At 41.3% G+C, this 19,232-nt stretch overlaps 1 protein-coding gene across 1 annotated transcript; it reads left to right on the top strand.

Moving 5' to 3' along the window:
- Window positions 1-319: 319 nt before the first annotated feature.
- On the top strand, window positions 320-18,676 carry LOC131332799 (uncharacterized). The gene is made up of 9 exons (XM_058367097.1): window positions 320-657; window positions 742-793; window positions 846-960; window positions 1,785-1,922; window positions 5,175-5,804; window positions 8,846-8,915; window positions 16,856-17,018; window positions 17,779-18,034; window positions 18,331-18,676. Exons 1-8 carry the CDS (start codon window positions 320-322, stop codon window positions 17,995-17,997), a joined length of 1,725 nt encoding a protein of 574 aa, XP_058223080.1. The 3' UTR covers window positions 17,998-18,034; window positions 18,331-18,676.
- Window positions 18,677-19,232: the final 556 nt, after the last annotated feature.

The raw sequence follows: 19,232 nt of genomic DNA, 5'->3' as shown, positions 1-19,232 counted from the left end.
TTAGAGCCATGTCCCGGAGGTTCGGCGCAATGACTACCGAATGTGCGACATATGTCTCGTGGACAACGTCCCTTGAACAATTGTCAGAAAGTGATGCTTGGGGTCCTTGACCCCTAACACTCAACTCAGGTGAGTTTTTGGACCCTGATGCCTTCACATTTTCCTTCCTTGGAGGGGAGAACCATGTGTTGTTGTGCCACCCGGTAGGTGGTTCTCTCACCGGTCCGGGTGTTCACCATAGTTAAGGCTCCACCACCGCTGCTAACCTCGCACCTCTCCTCTGGGAGCAGCCCTTGGATGTCCTCTTTTCGTGCTTGGGATGGTCCCGCAGAATGCCTCGGAGACTGCCGTCGGGAATTACGGGCAGAATGCCCCAACGAACACTATTGGGAGTGGCGTGCAGAATGCCCCGGCGAACGTTGCCGTGAGTGGATGGCCACTCTTTTCCCAAGGTCTTCATGTTACCGGTCCCCAGACTTGGCTATGCAGCGATTATCCCGAAGGTCATGAGACCCAGCGGGATGGTCGTGGGAATTTCCCGCATCATTTCTCCTATCGCCGATCTAAGGTGCCACCTCGGTTGGTGTTCGCTTTCCCTGAGATCTCCTCGTGCGAGCGCTTAAAGTCGTGGCGCTCATTTTCTGGAAGTAGTGTTCGGTGAGTATGGCCATTGCCGGACGCATTATTATGAGAAACCGCTCAGTGTCTAGACTCCAAATGAATGCATCCATTAGCGTTTAGGCAACACAGTGGATCGAGCCTCGTGAAGGCGGAGGCTTTGGCAGTGTCGGCCGTCTGAGATGAGTGGACCGCATTTCTCATTCGGCACTGCTCCCTAGATCTAGAGATGGGAGAGCCATCCTGGTGCGCTTGAAGCTCTTGCACTTACGTCCTTAGCCGCAGCAACTCCTCTACCATACTCACCGGGAGCCCTGGCGAAGGAGGTGGAATTGGATAAAGGTTGTCCGCCTTGCGGTTAACCCCATTGATATGAAACGAAGTTTTTCCTACGGCATGGCTACTCGTCCCAGTGATGGTTGAACCCACCATTATGGAGCCATTGGGTCCCCTAGCATGGGTTCCCATGAGCCTCAGATCCGCCTATACTTGTTGAGTTGGTGATGCTTGGGGGTTCGGAATGAAGTGTGCGAGACCGAGAAGTCATTCGTCCGCGCCTATCATTCTTGAACGAGGAAAGCAAAGGAAGAAAGGATGTGAGGAGAAAGTGTTCCACCATAAAGATCTGAGTCAGAAGATCTCCCCAGCAGAGTCGCCAATTGTGGTGCTGTGCTTTCTCCAGTCGAACCTTGAATGGGATAGTGGCTAGGTTGGAATATCTTGGGTGTGATGGTGATCTGCACAAGTAGCACCCGTGTTAGTGCCCAAGCCCGGAACTTGGGGAGTCTGGGATAGGCACTCCGACGGTTAGGTCAGTGAGAGAGAAGAGAAGTTTATTAGGTTTAAGTTTAGGGTTTTGGAATTGAAGAGTTGATTACCTTACTCTAAAGGGGGATTCCTTCTTTTATAAGCAAAGGTAGCGTGGAGATCAACCCACGCATTTACTCCATGCGCTCGGTGATTGGTCCGCTAATCGTGGCGCTGAATCAGGCTCTGCAATCCAAGATCTACTTCAATCTCCATAATCCATTCCTTTTATAGTAGGAACGGTGCCACGCCACCTGCCACGCCTGCCCGACTCTTCCTGACTTCCTCTTCAAGTCAAGGAGCAAGGGTGGCTCAACAGTTGTCAGTTCTGCCGATTTAATTAGCCCGGCTGTTCTCAGACTTCTTTGAGTTACTAGCTGGTCTGGCGGGAGGCCGCCGAACGGGGGGTCATATCCATCCTGTATCCAAGTCCATGATTCCTTTATTGATGAACGGTCTTGGTTCGGCTATATTGGTTCGGCAGAGGGATGAACACTGTGCACCGCCGGTCCATACAATTCTTAAAGTCGGGGTCTTACGAGCCAGTACAACACGGTGACCGTACGGGTGCCTCCGTCGAGCCATGCCTGCCACATTCTGCATTACTACCCCTTGCGTTGCACTAAACATCACCTGATTTGGATTTCTGTATTACCACCTCTTGCGTTGAAGTAACTTCCTCATTCTAACCATTAGACAACAACCATTCCCTTTCCTCATTTTATCAACACATTCATCATTCAAAACAATGCATCATATCACAAATATGACATATATGCGTTCATAATCTCATCTCATAACAATCTCATACCATTTCCATACTATTGTAGCCCGAATACAAAGTACAAACTCACTTCTATTATACTAGAAAGAAAACACGAAAGCCCCAATTTTACTCAAGCAGCAAAATTCCAAACTCAAGTATTCCTCAATTTCAAAATGAAATACCACTAAGAATCATGGAGGAGTGTTCAAAATATGAGCACCACATGTTACATAACTTCAATTAGGAGTACTGAGAGTACTCAAGCATCAAGAACCCCAACCAAGATCAAGAATTTCGCAAGTAAGATGTGGATTTTTTTAAAACATGGGTAAAATCAACAATAATAGAGGAGAAGTCAAGAAATTGAGAAACCAAACACTTAATCAATATATAAGCATGTAGAGAAAGGAGAAATCCCTATCGAAGTGGGTTTTGAGCAAAACCCCAGGAGAATCAAATGGATCAAGCTCGAATCTACCAAGAACAAGCTCCTCTGAAGCTTTGCTATAAGATATATAGTAAATACAACCCAAAACAAGATAAACAAGTGTGGATCAACATGTGATTGAGCGGAGAGAGAGGAAAACGTGATTGAGAGCAAAAACATAAAACTTACCCCTTGTTCACCAAACGAGAAATTCAAGTGTGTTTGAGGTGGAAAGCACTTGGATCTTGAATATTTGCGCTTGAAATCAAAGGATTTGAGTGAGATTGGAATGGGGTAGGTGAGAGGGGGTGCTTCTAGGTCAATCTCGTGGTATTGGGTGTGAAAAATGGTAAAGGGGTCTATTTATAGTGGTCTGGATCACGTACAAAAATCGTCAGAAATTTCTCAATGGATACCGATACTGGGAAATATGCAGTACCGGTATCGACACCAAAATGTCAACATTGCATAACCTCTGGTCAATAGGTATTGGCACTGGAAAAAATGCAATACCAGTACCGGTACCGGCTGGAAAATTTTAGAAATTTACCAACGTTCATCGATTCGAACCCCATTTGCTACCAACACCTCCAAGCATATTTTTAATACCGAATTCATAGCTTAACTATTTTCCGAACATCCCATACATAACGGCACGTTTATCCGTACAACCACGTTAATGAAATACACATTTAACTTAAAATACGATCCTCCATATTAACCATTAATTAAGGAAAAGAAATTTAAAATCATGGGTCTTTACAAACTGCATGTCTCAACATTGGAATTATGGCTGTCAAAATCTTGAAATTGGCCTCATAAAGTGATAATCAGCAATCTTTTATTGTGCAAGATGCCCAACAAAAATAATTGATGAGTTAATCAAAAGAAGCCATAATGATCAAGACATTGTTGATACATAAATTTATAAAATCAGACACTATTCATCTATAAAATTAGACGCTATTCCATAAGCGAGTATTCTAAGTGCTGCAGTCATCTTCTGAAGAGAAGACAAACCAAGCACTCCAGCGTTATTCCTCTTCTGGACAAAAAAGATTTGTAAGCTTCCACCTCAGAGTGAATGTAAGCTTCCACCTTAGAGTGAATATGAAAGAAAAGAGAACGTTTCAATCGAAATCTCCTCCGGAACACTTTGGGAGGAAATACTGGTTGATCAGCAAAATAGTCAAGAAAGAGCCTTGGTTGTCCTTCGAAATGACTACATCGAATAATAGTGTGACGTTGTCTCAAGTGTGGTCTTAATGAACTCTTAGCTTCCAATTGTTTTGCTTCCATAGCAGCTAGTTGCAATAAACTTCAAGCCCTCTCTGATGCGATTTGGCTTTGATTTGGGGGCATGGTTCTTCAACAAAACGTTCATGTAGCTCCTCGATTCTTGGAGGTTAGGGGGGCCACTGTTTTAGTGGTATTTTGAGAGCAGCTACTTTGTGCATATATTGTCAAAGGTTAGGTCTATCTCCAATCATCTCCCGCCTATACCCCCAATGATTGGAGACTAGATGGATTATGTTATGTTGTTGTTGTTGTAGACCCTGTTCAGTTTGGATTTTGAAGGAAATTTTTGAGAATTTTTAGTGGTGAAGAATGGATAGATAAATTTTGTTGGGAACCATGCGTAGGTGTTTTGAGACCCAAAACAAACAATCCCATATTGTCTAGAAACTCAAGATTCATATTTGAAAAATGGAAGATAGAAGGAAAGAAAATGTATTTGCCTATGAAAGTTAAATAGCAAATGGTGGTCTTATAAATAGTTGATGGGAGAATATAGCCGTTGAAAATGTAACCGTTGGAATATAACCGTTGGGAATGTGACTGTTGAAATATAACCGTTACAATTATGACCGTTAAAATAGAGACATTTAAAAAGGGTAAGAAACTTTTGTGTTCTTTTTAAGTAGAGAAAAAAACCTATAAGAATTAAAAAAATTTGAAAGATATTTTTTGAATAGAAAAGTAGAAGTATAAGGGTAAGAAACTTTTGTGTTCTTTTTAAGTAGAGAAAAAAACCTATAAGAATTAAAAAAATTTGAAAGATATTTTTTGAATAGAAAAGTAGAAGTATAAGAAATAAACAATTTAAAACAGTAAAGATAACATAGAGAAACCGATTCTGTGAAATTGTGAAAAAGTGATTAGCTAAGGGCGCTGCTATTCGCAGCCCTTTATTTTCTCTCATAGCCCACTATATTTCGGTAAATGGTTGTTGAAATCATATATAACATTTCGGTAAATAGCTGTTGAAAACAAGATTATATTTCGGTAACTACATGTCGAAAATATGTTTAACTTTTGATAAACAACTGCCGAACATATATTTTCTGTAAATACTTGTTGAAAAAATATTATATTTCGGTAATTGGATGCTGAAAATATATCTCAATTTCGGTAATTAACTGTCAAGTACAATTAAATTTTTTTAACGAACTATGAAAAAAAATAAAAGACTGATGAAAAAAAATAAAAGGATGCGAATAGCAGCGCCCTGGCTAATTCTCGAAAGAGATTTTTGACGTATAATTTGGTCCAAAGTGTGGGATGCTGTCCATTCTCTTCCACACTCTCTCAGCCTACAAGGGCAAGACGCCGCGGCTATACACACGGCCGGAAAGACAGAGAGGAGAGAGATGTTTATCACTCGCCTTCCAAAAATCCACCCCCACTTCGTCCCCATCTTCATCCCACCACCCTCTCTCCTCTCCCTCCACCTCTTCTTATTTTCCCCCAAATCCAAACCCAAACCCAAACCCCACATCACCTTCTCTCTCCTCTCCACCTCCAAAACCAACCCAATCTCCCACTTCTCCTCAACCCCCTCTCTTCCCACACCCACCGACCTCCAAACCCCCTCAGAAGAAGAAACCCACATCCAAATCCCCATCGAAAAGCTCTTCGTCCCTCCGGATACCGAAGTTCCGTCCGGAAACTCGCCACTGAGCACGAGAATACTCAAGGGTTCCAACATCGTGCTGAGTAAGTACGCCAGAGATGCTCAGGTTGTGCAAGCGGAGTTTGTGAAGAGCAGTGTCAGGACCGAAGACTGTCCTCCTTCCGATGGGATTCCCGAGTTTGCCCTCGTTGGCCGATCCAATGTCGGGAAATCTTCACTTCTTAACTCGCTTGTGAGGCGGAAGAAGTTGGCCCTCACCTCAAAGAAGCCTGGTAAATAATGTCCCCTTTGCTTGTACTGTTGTTATAAATTGCTTGTTTTGAGTGGTTTAATGGTTTGAAGAAATTACGTGAATAGATTCAAGATGAATTATACGATACCATCTATCCAGCGAAATGAAATGGTGATAAAAATCGGTGACAAGTAGGAACCCTCTCTGCAGAAATAGGGTTTTTCCCCCCTAGTGTTGCACATGCATTTACTGTTATAGACAAAGTAGAAGTCTTGTGGCATTTCATGGCACCTATACTGTGAAATTTTAGGTAGTTCACCTGGTTTTGAATTTTGGGGTACATGATTGATTGCTAAGTTCAACTGTTTTGCTTATGATGAAGAAGACAAGATATTTTGGACTTGAGGCCCATTGGCTTATGTGGTGATATATGAAAATTTTCTAAGAATTGTTAGATTTGTGATAAAAGTAGGTTTTGTCTAAGTGTCTTAGGTGGTTTCTGCATCCCAAACTGCTTTCTGGGAGTAGGCAGATAGTTGATCTAGTTCCCATGGAAGATGAAACTTTGGATTCTAGATGGAGGGGTGGAGTGTTGGGTTTATCTTGGAATCCTTAAATTCAACAATGCTATGATCCATGAACTGGGATTTCGCTATGCATGCCATGGAATCGACGAACTCTAAGGGTATTTGGAGGAAATGGGTGCATTTTTTTGTACCTCTGTGTTAGCCTACCAGTGTTGTTAAATAGAAGATTGGCTTTTTTCAAACCTCATGGGGTTGACATCAACGGCAATCTCTTTTGCCCAAGGTATTGAAGGACTCAGCGGTGGAGAAATTTCAGAAGAGGGCTGACAAGGTGAAGAAGTCTTCACTTCTAAATAGGGGAAATATCTACTTTGATATAAAAGTATGTTATCTGCTGCTTGTGACCTTAGTGTGTGCCGAAATAAGAATTCCCCAAGCGTATGGCTAGGTCGGTTGAAAGCATAATACCCGGAAGTCCGGGGTTGAATCCACAGAGAGCGCGACTATAACTTGATTGGAAGTTTGCTTTGCGTAGAGTTTTTAGCGTTAGGACCGCTAACCTTGAGTTTGGCGTTGAGACGGCCAACTTGAGAGAGATTTAGTTAAGTGGCTATTTAACCTAACTACAGCTTTTTTTAACTGGAGATTAAAACTAAAGGCTAGGCTTAGGGATAATCAACACCCATAACACAAGGCAAACTTGATCTCCTCTTCCTAACACGAGTGTTAAGCATGTCTAGGGTTTTCTTGAAACATTTGAACAAACACTTAGAGGGACATTGCTCCAAGCATCATATGTGGCAAGTGGTTTAGCCCTTGCCTACATATGATCAAAGAGATTAACACCTCTAAATTTTGATACATAAAATTAACCCAAGCACGTGCTTAAACTAGAAAATGAAGATTTAAGAAAGAAGAACAAGAAATACACAGGGTTACGGAATGCTAACCATCTCACAACCTAGCCTTACTAAACTACTCACATATATCAAAGGAAGACATGAAATGAGCAATGGTAAAGACAAAATTAAAACTAAACATTGATAATATTCGAAATAAACACAAGATCCTTGAAGAGGAGAGAATTCCTTACAACTTTAATGAAGACAAAAAGCTTCAAATCTTAAGTAATCGTACCTAAAATCACCCCTCAAAACTTGAATGAGGAGAGAGAAGAGAGCTAAAGCTTTAATGGAAGTGGAGAGAGAAAGTGCAGATATTCAATACCCTAAAATCAAGCTAAGGTTCGTATATATACCCCTTTACAAAATAATTACAAAACTGCCATTAAAATGTTCGCGAGGGTCTTGGGTATCGATACCCAGGGACTTTACAAAATAATTACAAAACTGCCATGAAAATGTTCGCGAGGGTCTTGGGTATCGATACCCAGGGACAGTCCCTGGGTATCGATACTTGTGCTGTCTGGATTATGCTGGCTCTGATGGGGTATCGATACCCAAGGACAGGGGTATCGATCCCTTTTCATGCTGGATTCTGCACCAAGTTTTTCTGCTTTTCTCGGCCTTCGGGATGCTGCGAGTCCTCCTTCAATGCTTTGGATACTTCGGTTGGGACTTGGAATGACTTCTCAAGGCTTCTCATGTATTCAAGTACGTCCGAATTTCTCGGGGGATTATTGGGGGCCTTGGAAAACCCTTTTTTGCTCCAATTACCTATCAATCAACAAAAACAAACCTTGTGCTCAATATCAAATAAAAACGAGAGAATATGTATGCAAGTGTGACAAAACGAAGGGAGATAAGCCCCATTATTTACACTATTGTGGGCTTATCATCTGCCAGGATTATTTATGTCACGAAGTTGAAACGATGCAAAGGGTCATCTTAGGGGGATGCTTGGGGAAGATTTTATATGCAGTGTAAGCATGTTTTGCAGATTTTGTTCCTCCTGGAGTCTTGCCAGCCAAAAAATAATCGATAAAGAGAGCACCTTATATATTTCTGTAGCAAAAATAGACATGGTTATACTAATTTTTGGAAATATGAAATAATGAGTGGGACGCGTTTTAGAATTATAAGGTTCTCTACTTAGAATTATGTTGAAAAAAGGGACAGTTCAGGTTATGTGTTTAGAATGTAGTTCCTGCATCATTTTCTCTTTTGAATTGTTTTTTGGTTTGGAAGAATTTCTCAAAAGAAATATAGATTTCCTGTCTTACTTTGTCAAAGCTTGTCAGGATATTCTTTATGCAAGCAACATGTTCAGTAGTGCTTAAGTGTTGAAACTTCGAACAGTAATCTCCCATTTGCCGAAATGCAAACAAGAGGAACTATATTCGAGACAAGATGCAGTTCAATGCCACATGTTTAGATTTTGTACCTTTAATAACTTCTCCTTCTTGAGGACTAGATTGTTATTTTTCCAGAAATTCCCATATACCGTCACTTGTTAAAGACTTTATTTTTGTTCAACTTGTCCCATGGAAGTTACAACTTATAAGTGTGTTAATGTAAGTTCGTTTCGTTCACTTGTTTCTTCTTCACTCGTGAAGAATTGAATCAGCAGTTTTTTTTTTCTTTTTCATTTGCAGGGAAGACTCAATGCATCAACCATTTTCGGATAAATGATAGTTGGTACCTAGTCGATTTGCCAGGATATGGGTATGGATGAGACTGAGTCACTCAGACTAGGAATTCTACATTAATCTTTGATTTATCCATATTGAAACAGGGACACTAGCAAATGCATGTGGTCCTTATCTCATTGTATTACTGTCTTCCTCTTCAGTTGGTTATTTCCCACTTACCTCGTTTTATTAGAAAACTCCCCCATGCTCCCACATACTGGCAGGCAAATCAAATATAGACAAAACATGCTAAACCCTATGTTCATTCTTTATAAATGCATAGGGTTTGGTAGACATGCTTATCGGAAATGTAGTGCATCTTAGTTAACTGGAAGTTGGTGATTACTGACCATTATGTGGTTGTGAAAATTACTGACCAATATGTGCATGTTCAGGGAGTGAACACATCCCTTTCATTAGGGGTTTAATATTTTAAGAGGCCTTTGGTTTGCACACCTGTGTCTCTCCTCTTTTCTCCCTATTCATTGTTCCATCCACCAGAGCCAGGATCCAGACGCGGGGGTGACACCATTCATGGAATTCTAGTTTTTGCGGAAAAATAGGGAAAAAAATATAAGTGTGAAGATATAATTAGGTTTTGTCGTGGGCTTTTTTTGAAAAAGAAATAAAGGCTTGCTTCAACTCTCTTGTGGTATGCAAAATGCAAGACAATACGACATTATATTAATTATTCTTATCCGAACCTACCATTCTCTAAACTGCATTTTGTTTCAGTATTTGTACAAAGTATTAGGTTTTTTTCATACTCATAAACATGGTTGTTAAAATCTTACGATACAGGATACGTATCTTACGATTCGTATCGTCTCCTTCCAAAAACGATATGTATCCCACCCCGTATCCTTTTTGTATAGAAATCCTACAATACGATGATGTATCTTACGATATAATAGCGTATCCCGATTCAGAACGTATCCTACGATTTCTTGTTGAGAAGAAATCATGCCATATTTTAAGAATTGGAACACAAACACATTCTGAATCGTTTAATCTAATTATGACAGTATCCAAACCATTTAGAGAAAACCAAAATTTGAAGTTCTAATAGGAGAAAAAACATATTTCGATCATGTATTGCACGACTCAGGCACGAGAAAGCCTCATTATGATAGACCCTACTTGGGAGACTTGAATTTTTCCATCCTAAAAGCCTATTTTTCATACATTAAACACTTATTTTCATATATCCAACGGACTTTTAGATTATAATTTGTTAGGATATTGTTAGTATTTGACATTGTCCCACATTGGTTATCTAAGTCTTGTAAGGAGTTATTGTTTAATATAAGTAAAGATTATATGTGTGAGGGTTAATCATTACCCTACACGCTTTTCCTTCCTAAACAACATGTTATCAGAGCCACCCTTAACCTAACCCTAATTCTACAACTGCCGCCCATCCCCACCACCACCTCCACTGCCACTGACATCATCTGTCCAGAAACATGGTCCTGCCGACTTAACCCACCACAGTCCCACCCTCGGCAACTTCTCTGTTAACCACCACAGTCCACCCGAGTCCTTCCCAGCCCTAAAACTTCAGATCGCAGCCCTGGAATCTCTTGCAACCCTCAAACCTCGTTGACCCAGTGCTCGACAGTCCCCAATATCCCTTACCCAGTGACCGTAACCCATCACAAGCCTCCGACGACCCTTCTCCAGGCCACTGCGACCCTCGCCGCCCTCCGGCGACCCTTCTCCAGGCCATGACGGCCATCGCCGCCCTTCGGCGACCCTTCTCCAGGCCACGACGGCCATTGCCGCCCTCCGGCAACCCTTCTTCAGGCCCCGCCATCGCAGCCTGTCTGTATCTGTTTGTGGTTCTGCAGTTCGTGGCCCTTCCGATCTGATCTTTGTTCTTCCGATTATGTGCACGACTATCTTGGTGTTCTCTTGGCATTCCGCAGTACTTCGGTATAATTTTTCTTTGAAGTTCTGGTTGTAGTCTTATCTCATGCACTGTATTGGTTGTCATCTTCCATTAGATATGCACAGATTTGCAGTATGTGGCTGCCTTATTGCTATTGGCTTAGTTTATTGACGATTGGCATTAAGTGATAGCGTAAGTTTGTTGTTCCGACTGTTTGGTTAATTATCTCGGTTGCTCATCGGTTGTTGAGATATTGTGTGATGGGGTCCATTTCTACATCTAGTTCTACTTCTGTTGCTCCAGCTGTTTTTTCTCACCCTTCCAGAAATGATGTCAATTACTGTTATTCGCTTGAATGGCAAGAATTATGTTACATGGGCTAAGTCTGTTGAAACATATTTTATGGGCTCACAACAGTATACTTACATTTTTGATGATCCTCCTAAGCCCACTGAGTCCACTCATGCCAATTGGGTGGTTGAGGATGCCCAGATTCGTCTTTGCTTGTGGAATAGTATGGAACCCGCCATTGCTAGCATGTTTGTCTTTTGTGATCTGCTAAACAGGTTTGGCAATGGGCTAAGGAGTTATATTCAGGGGTTAATAATCTTCATCATACCTTTGATCTTTATCAGACTTATTTTGCACTTAGTCTTGGTGATTCTACTTTGGAAGACTATTATGCTAAGTTCAGTGGTGTTTGTGCGGAACTTAACATCTGTCAACCTCTTTCTATTGATATTACGGTTATGCGTCGTCAGCGTGAAAACTTGCATGTGGCTCCGCTTCTTGTCTGGTTTGCCTAAGAATTTTGATCTTGTTTGCCGTCAACTACTGGGGGAGCGGGAGTTGCCTCCTCTGACTGAAGTGTTTAGCCGTCTTTGTCAATCCGATACTAGTTCTGCTCCTCCACTGCCTCCTGATCATTCTGCTTTGGCCACATCTGCTTATGGTGGTCACTATTCTCGTGTTTCTAGTCGTGGTGCTCGAGAGTCAGGGGGAGGTGACCGTGAGTCGCGGCGGGTGCGGTTCTGGTCGTGATTTTGGCCGTGGTGGCCGTGGGCAATCATTTGGTGGTAGTCAGGTATCTCGGTATTGCACTCACTATCATGGGACAAATCACGCTATTGACTATTGTTGGATTTTACATGGTCATCCATCTGCGCATCAGGCTGCTATTTGGGGTCCTATTCATGTTTCGTCACGGTCTGGTTTTCAGTATTTTGTTATTTTTGTGGATGATTATTCACAGATTACTTATGTTTATCTTATGAAAGCGCAAACTGAGTTGTATGCAATTTTTCAGTCATTTTATCAAGAAATAAAAACTCAGTTTGATGTTTCTATTCGTATTTTTTGTTCTGATAATGCTCGTGAATATTATCGTAATGCATTGTCTGTTTTTCTTAATGATCATGGTGTTATCCACCAAACATCTTGTTCTCGAACTCCACAACATAATGGAGTTGCCGAGCGCAAGTTGCGACATATTCTCGACGTTGCCCGTGCCCTTTTATTTCAGCGGCAAGTGCCCAAATCCTATTGGAGTGACGTTGTTCTTACTGCAGCATACATTATTAATCGTATGCCGTCTACCGTCTTAGGGGGTCAGATTCCGCATTCTGTTCTATTTCCTGGTCGTCCACTGTATTCTTTACCCCTTCGTGTGTTTGGCTGCACCAGTTATGTTCACGCTCTGGATTGAGGTAGGGATAAATTGGATCCTCGATCTATCAAATGTGTGTTTCTTGGGTATTCTCGCACTCAGAAGGGATATAAGTGTTACTCTCCTTCTCTTCATCGTGAGTTTGTGTGTGATGATGTGACCTTTAATGAGTCGTTGCCCTTTTTCCCGGTCTCTTCTTCGGTGGATCTGTCTCACTAGATACTCACGACAATTCCAACTCTGGCACCGTTGCAGGTATATGTTTGTCGGTCTAAAGTTCCACCACCTCAGCCGTCTAGCACATCTTCCCCTGTGTTGCGAGAATCGGTCGTCTCTCTTGCTTATCTTCCTATTGCTCTTCGCAAAGGTACTCGTACTTGTACTTCTCATCCCATTGATCGTTATGTCTTTTATGCTCATTTATCTCCATCTCTTCGTGCATTTGCCACTTTTGTTTCGTCTATCTTTGTTCCTAACACTGTCCAGGAAGCCTTGTCTATTTCTGAGTGGCGGACAGCGATGGAGGATGAAATGTCAGCTCTTCATCATAATGGTACTTGGGAGTTGGTACCTCTCCCACATGGAAAGCCCACGGTTGGATGTTGCTGGGTGTTCACCATCAAGTATCATCCTAATGGGTCTGTTGAGCGATATGAAATCTGTCTAGTAGCTAAAGGATATTCTCAAACTTATGATGTTGATTATGCTAAGACTTTTCTCCGGTTGCCAAACTTGGTTCTGTTCAACTTCTTATCTCTTTTGCAGCCAATCTTGGTTGGCCTCTGTTTCAATTGGATGTTAAAAATGCTTTTTTTCACGGGGATCTTCAGGAGGAAGTTTATATGGAGCAACCACCAGGGTTTGTTGCTCAAGGGGAGACTAATCAGGTGTGTTGGCTTCGCAAAGCATTGTATGGCCTCAAGCAGTCTCCTAGAGGCTGGTTTGGCAAGTTCAGCGATGCTGTCCTACGATTTGGCATGCATCGATGTCAGTGCGATCATTCGGTCTTTTCTCTTACATTAGATCGCGGCAAGCTTTTGTTGATCATCTATGTGGATGATACTGGTGATGATCAAAAAGGCATTGATGAGTTGAAAGGTTTCTTGCAGCGCGATTTTCATACTAAAGACTTGGGAAAATTACGATACTTCTTGGGTATTGAGGTGGCGCGATCTAAAGATGGTATTAGCTTATCTCAGCGGAAATATGTGTTGGATATTCTAGAGGAGACTGATTTGTTGGGGACTAAGCCTGTTGAGACCTCTATGGATTCCAATGTCAAGCTTTGTGTGGATCGGGGGAGTTACTTCCTAATCCTGATCAATATCGTCGTTTGGTTGGTAAGTTAAACTACCTTACCATAACTCGCCCCGATATCTCGTTTGCTGTTAGTATTATAAGTCAGTTTATGTCTGCTCCTCGTCTTCCACATTGGGAAGCTGTTGTTAGAATTGCTAAGTATCTTAAGGCACATCTTGGGCTCGGTTTGTTCTACCGGACTAATGGACACTTGCGTGTTGAGGCATTTACCGATTCTGATTGGGCAGGTGGACCATCTGACAGAAGATCTATTATAGGGTATTGTGTTTTTTTGGGTGGAAATCTTGTCAATTGGAAGAGTAAGAAGTAGACAGTGGTTGCGCGGTCAAGTGCAAAAGTAGAGTATCGAGCAATGGCTCATACGACATGTGAAATTGTATGAGTGCGCTCGTTTTTTGAGGAAATCGGATTTGGGGTGAAACTTCCTATGAATCTATATTGTGATAATCAGGCAGCAATTCACATTGCATCAAATCCAGTCTTTCATGAAAGAACTAAACATATTGAAGTGGACTGTCATCTTGTGCGGGAAAAGTTAACAAGTGGTGTGATAGCTACTCCCTTTGTATCCACCGGCGCTCAGTAGTTGGCTGACATGTTTATTAAATCATTGTTCAAACCACGGTTAGAGATGTTATGTAGCAAGCTGGGACTTTTTGATGTCTACTTCCCAGCTTGAGGGGGAGTGTTAGGATATTGTTAGTATTTGACGTTGTCCCACATTGGTTATTTAAGTCTTGTAAGGAGTTATTGTTTAATATAAATAAAGATTATATGTGTGAGGGTTAATCATTACCCTACACACACATTTACATCCCACATTCATTCTCACTCACTCTAGTCGATCGAAGAACAAGAACTGAAGAACGAGCCCTAGCCAAGCAGTGAATGAGGCATCGTGGTCCCATCGTCGTCGATCGGCTGTTCCGCCGGTATACATCTCTCTCGGTTCTCTCTTCAGTCTCTCTCTCTCGGCTCTCTCTCGCTCTCGCTCTCGCTCTCTTTCTCGTGACCTCGTCTGAGTCGTCTCTCTCTCTCTTCTGAGTTCTGTCTCGTCTCACTCACTCTCTCTCTCTCTCTTTTGATCAGAGCTGTGCATCTTTAATCCTTCTAGAGTTTTTTGTTTTGGTCAAATTAGTAGCTTGATTAGTCTCTTGTGGGGTTCTTGGAGGATCATCAATAGTGTAGAAGTTTGAACTTGCATTATGGATACATGGAATTTAGTTTGATTGGATAATGGTTTGTTAAAAATAAAAAAATTTCCGCCGAATTGCTTGGCGCCGCCTAGGAGGCTTGGCGCTTGGAGGTGGGTCTCTGCCCGACTGCCGCTAAGCACCATTTAGAATATTAACGTTACGATACATAAAATAAAATAAACGATTCACGATACGTATCCCGATTGAAAACATTGCTTGTAAATACTTAGTCGAACCACATTAGTCTATAAAAAAAATTATGTGTTTGAATGGGTCATGAAAAAATTTAATTTTCAAATGGATCATATTCCTTTCCTATTAGTGGGAAAAAATTATAAATCTTCTTAGATCTTATGCAGAGGCACTTTGCCATGGATTCCAACCCTGGCATTTTGCCGCTCTACCAAGCATGCCTTTATGTAGAATTCTTCAAGTATTTATATTTAACCTTACTGTAGGGAGGTATTCCCGATAACATACATTTTGTTACCGAACACGTGATATTCGGGAGCACGTGGTAAGTATGACAGGACTTACCGCCGGGCAGTATGGTGAACAGCGATATGGACCAATGATATGGGAAGTCATTGATCCATGCTGTCTGTTCGGCAAATTAAGGGCCAAGTTACATGTGAAGTAGATGGTCCAAAGCAGATCGTTCGGTTATAAAACAGCCGAACAGATAAAGCAAAGAACCAAGCATGTGATACGAGGGATCACGGGTTAAAAGCAATACAAATGGTATGTGGGACCATAGTTTGAATATAGACAGGACAGTCATCATGCTAAAACAAGTGTTCGGCAAGATGGACCAGTGACATGAGAAGTCAATGGTCCAAGCCGTCTGTTCGGCCATGAGATGGCCGAGCAAAGAGAGAGCTCCAATCAAGAATAGGAGCATAGGGAATACTCTGGAAGATTCCAGAGTAGTCATGTCCCGTAAAGGAATAAGATCCCGGGAGTATAGGATCTAAAAAAGATACCCAATGAGAATGGGATGTTCAGCTCATTATGGAAAAGAATCCAAAGAGGACTCTTTTAATGAGCTGATAAAGGAAACGAGAATCCTTGATGTCCTGGGTTTCCTATACGAGTTGGGAATCCTATGGTAATAGGGATGCTTGGGCGCCAAGCATACGAATGTCTATATAAACAGAGTAAAACTAGAGGTAAAAGGTACGCAATACTTTGCATTCTTGCTTTCCTACTGATAATTAGGGTTTGACTGCTAGTACGTGATACTAACTTTGGCATCGGAGGGCCTTTGCCACGAGAGGCAGAGGTGCACTCACCCCTGTCTATTTTGCAGATTAGGGTTCCGACGACGAATTAGGGTTCCGGTGAAGAGGCACGAGAAAGCCGTTGCAATCCAATTGATCCGAAGCATCAATTGTTTTCATCCCTCTACACTTACTATGTCTTTTTTTTTTTTTTTGTTGTCAGTATTTTTGAAATGGGGGTGGCATGTGCCACCGCCCCCCACTACCTCCGCCCCTACATCCCACTAGGGATAAAGGGTTATGCACATGGTCAGCAATTATGTGGTGTTAGTTGTTAGTATTGTTGGTGGCCATCTGAAACCTACATGATCAGTTGATCAGAACCATGCCAGTTAATCTAAAGATGGTACTTGATTAGAAACAATACAAGGTACCCTTAGTGAGTTCTAACTTGTCACTTGCTATGAGTTTTGTTTTTTCAGTCATTATAAGTGCTTGTGGAACCGTGTGATCAGATTAACTCCCTATATCAGTGCTTCTACTTATTTCTTTGAAATTTGCATGCGGCAGTGAAGAATTATTGGCATCATGCAATGATGTTTTATGAGTTGAGTTCTTATGAGGTTTGGTTGTTGAATCAAATGGTTATGAATCTACAACCTATGCACCAACATGGAACAGGTATGCAGCAGCACCACAGGAACTTCGAACTGATTGGGCCAAGTTCACAAAAGACTATTTTCTAAACCGGTCCACTTTGGTCTCGGTATTTCTCCTCATAGATGCTAGCATTCCTGCAAAACCAATTGATCTCGAATATGCAAGTTGGTTGGGTCAAAATCAGGTGATTTATTTTCTATGATTCTATTGGAAAGATTTAGGGGGTTTCTTGTTCTTTTTTTTGTTTCCTGGTCGGTACAAAGTGCTTAGCCTCGCCCGGGATTACCATGTATACGTTTGCATATTATCAGCTGCATATGAATTGTTTTGAATACTCCTTAACATTCCATCAGCTTGCACTGGCAGATGTTTGGGAAACCTCATAATTTGAGGGCTGTGCATATGTGATCCGACTTCTCAAGAATTGTATGTGAACAACTTATGAGCAATATCCAGTTCCAAATGGAAAAAAAGGATTACATAAAAGTTTGTTGCAAGCTGAGTTAGTTTTTCTTGAATCATAACGTCAATTAATGTCCTATGGCCCTACTCATTTGACTGAATAGCACTGAAGGATATAAAATCTCAGAGGATAAGTGATCTGCATCCGACTAAGTAATCAGGGAGTAAAATACCACATCATCATTGTTTTCATTATATACCATGTTTTGTGAGGTTAAGAGGTTTCATAGCCAACCGATATTTAACCCTTACTGCAAAGTTCCAGCCAAATGTAGTATGGAATTCTTAGCTTATATTTCTTTATTTCTATCTGATGTTTTAATCCAGACAAACAAAGGGACCTTTTGTTTTGGTTTTCTGGAGAGCATCTTGATAGCTGTTCATTTATTTCCTAAGGTTCCCTTTTTTTAATTTCAATATTCTTGCTTATATAGCGACGCGATGAAATAAATATGTACTGGGGCTAATTTGTTTTCCTTCAGATTCCCATGACATTGATCTTCACCAAGTGTGATAAGAGGAAAAAGAAGAAGAATGGAGGGAAAAGACCTGAAGAAAATGTGCAGGATTTTCAGGAGTTGATACGGGACTGCTTTCAAACAGTGCCACCTTGGATCATGACCAGCAGTGTGACCAATCAAGGTCGAGATGAGATCCTATTGCACATGGCTCAGCTACGAAACTACTGGCTCAAACATTGAGAGATTCAAATCTACACCTTTATTACTCTGACCTTAGGTAATTAGCCATCGGAAGTGCTCTCCTTCCCATAATGCTCCATTGGTTTTGGCATCAAATGTATTCTTTGAAACTTTATGGCATTTCCAACCACAAGGTTGCTTGGAAGACTTTAGGCGTAAAATACTTTATGTTGACCCGGAAGAAGTATTGCCTGAAGGGTTGACCATGTCCATCAATTTCTGCATAAATGGTTTCAGATTTAGAGTTTGTTGCAGGCTTGAGTAGTCAATTTCTGAGCATATCTAAGTCGGTTTTCAAGCTTTTTAGACATTGATCCAAATCTGTGCATACAGGAGGGTTTAAAAGAATGCCTTTGCATGGGTAGGAAGGAACTGCAGTCAAGATGGTGGCATTGGTACAAGTTCCAAATATGTTAGAACCAGTTGAAACAGAGATGAAGATCAGAGAGACTGAAGCAGTTTACTCCTCGCAAAAAAGAGGGGGATGAAGTCTGGAGCGGAATCTGGCGATTGATGACATTGGCTATGAGCCCCTGGGTTTATCTAAAACTTGTACTGCAAACTGCTGAAATCTTGGATGATTTAACAGGCAGCAATGCTGGACAGCAACTTGTCTTTGTAAAATGTAGGTGTTTCCTTTTAATAACATTGTTCATAGTCCCAGGAAACATTTACGAAAGCTACGCATCTGGATTTTGGTCTTGGATTGGAAAAACTACTGGAAAACGACTAGGATTTTTTTAAATAATCCTATCCATCTGAAGGGAAATAGATAGATACTAAAAATTAAATTTGTTTACCTTTTCATTTCATTTCCAAAATTCAAATTCAGAATCTAAAAACAGAGTAAAAGATTCAAAACCTGCCTCTGCAGAGTTCAATTTCGAATGAAATAGCATAGGAACTTTGGTGGAAAATGACTTGGGAGTATTTCAGAAAACAGACTGGGAACACAACCATACATCTGAAGAGTGCTGGCATGCACTATGAATTCTTTAAATTACAAAGTAATACTAGCAAAATGCACTGTTAATGAAAACTTTTGAAGGAATGCTGGAGATTCTCTTAGAAAAACAAACGAGAGGATAAGATGTCATGGTTGTTCTTGTCCAAGCAGATAGGAAATGGATCCTCTTCAGTCCAAAGTTGGGTCTAGACGAGACAGTCAATGTGAATTGTTGATTTTGCTGCAATGAATTGTTGAGATTTGTTCAAAAACTTTCCCATGAATGTGT

Source organism: Rhododendron vialii, chromosome 7a (genome assembly GCF_030253575.1).
Source record: "Rhododendron vialii isolate Sample 1 chromosome 7a, ASM3025357v1".
In the NCBI taxonomy this organism is placed as follows: Eukaryota; Viridiplantae; Streptophyta; class Magnoliopsida; order Ericales; family Ericaceae; genus Rhododendron; species Rhododendron vialii.
This window is presented reverse-complemented; position numbering and strand designations above follow the sequence as displayed.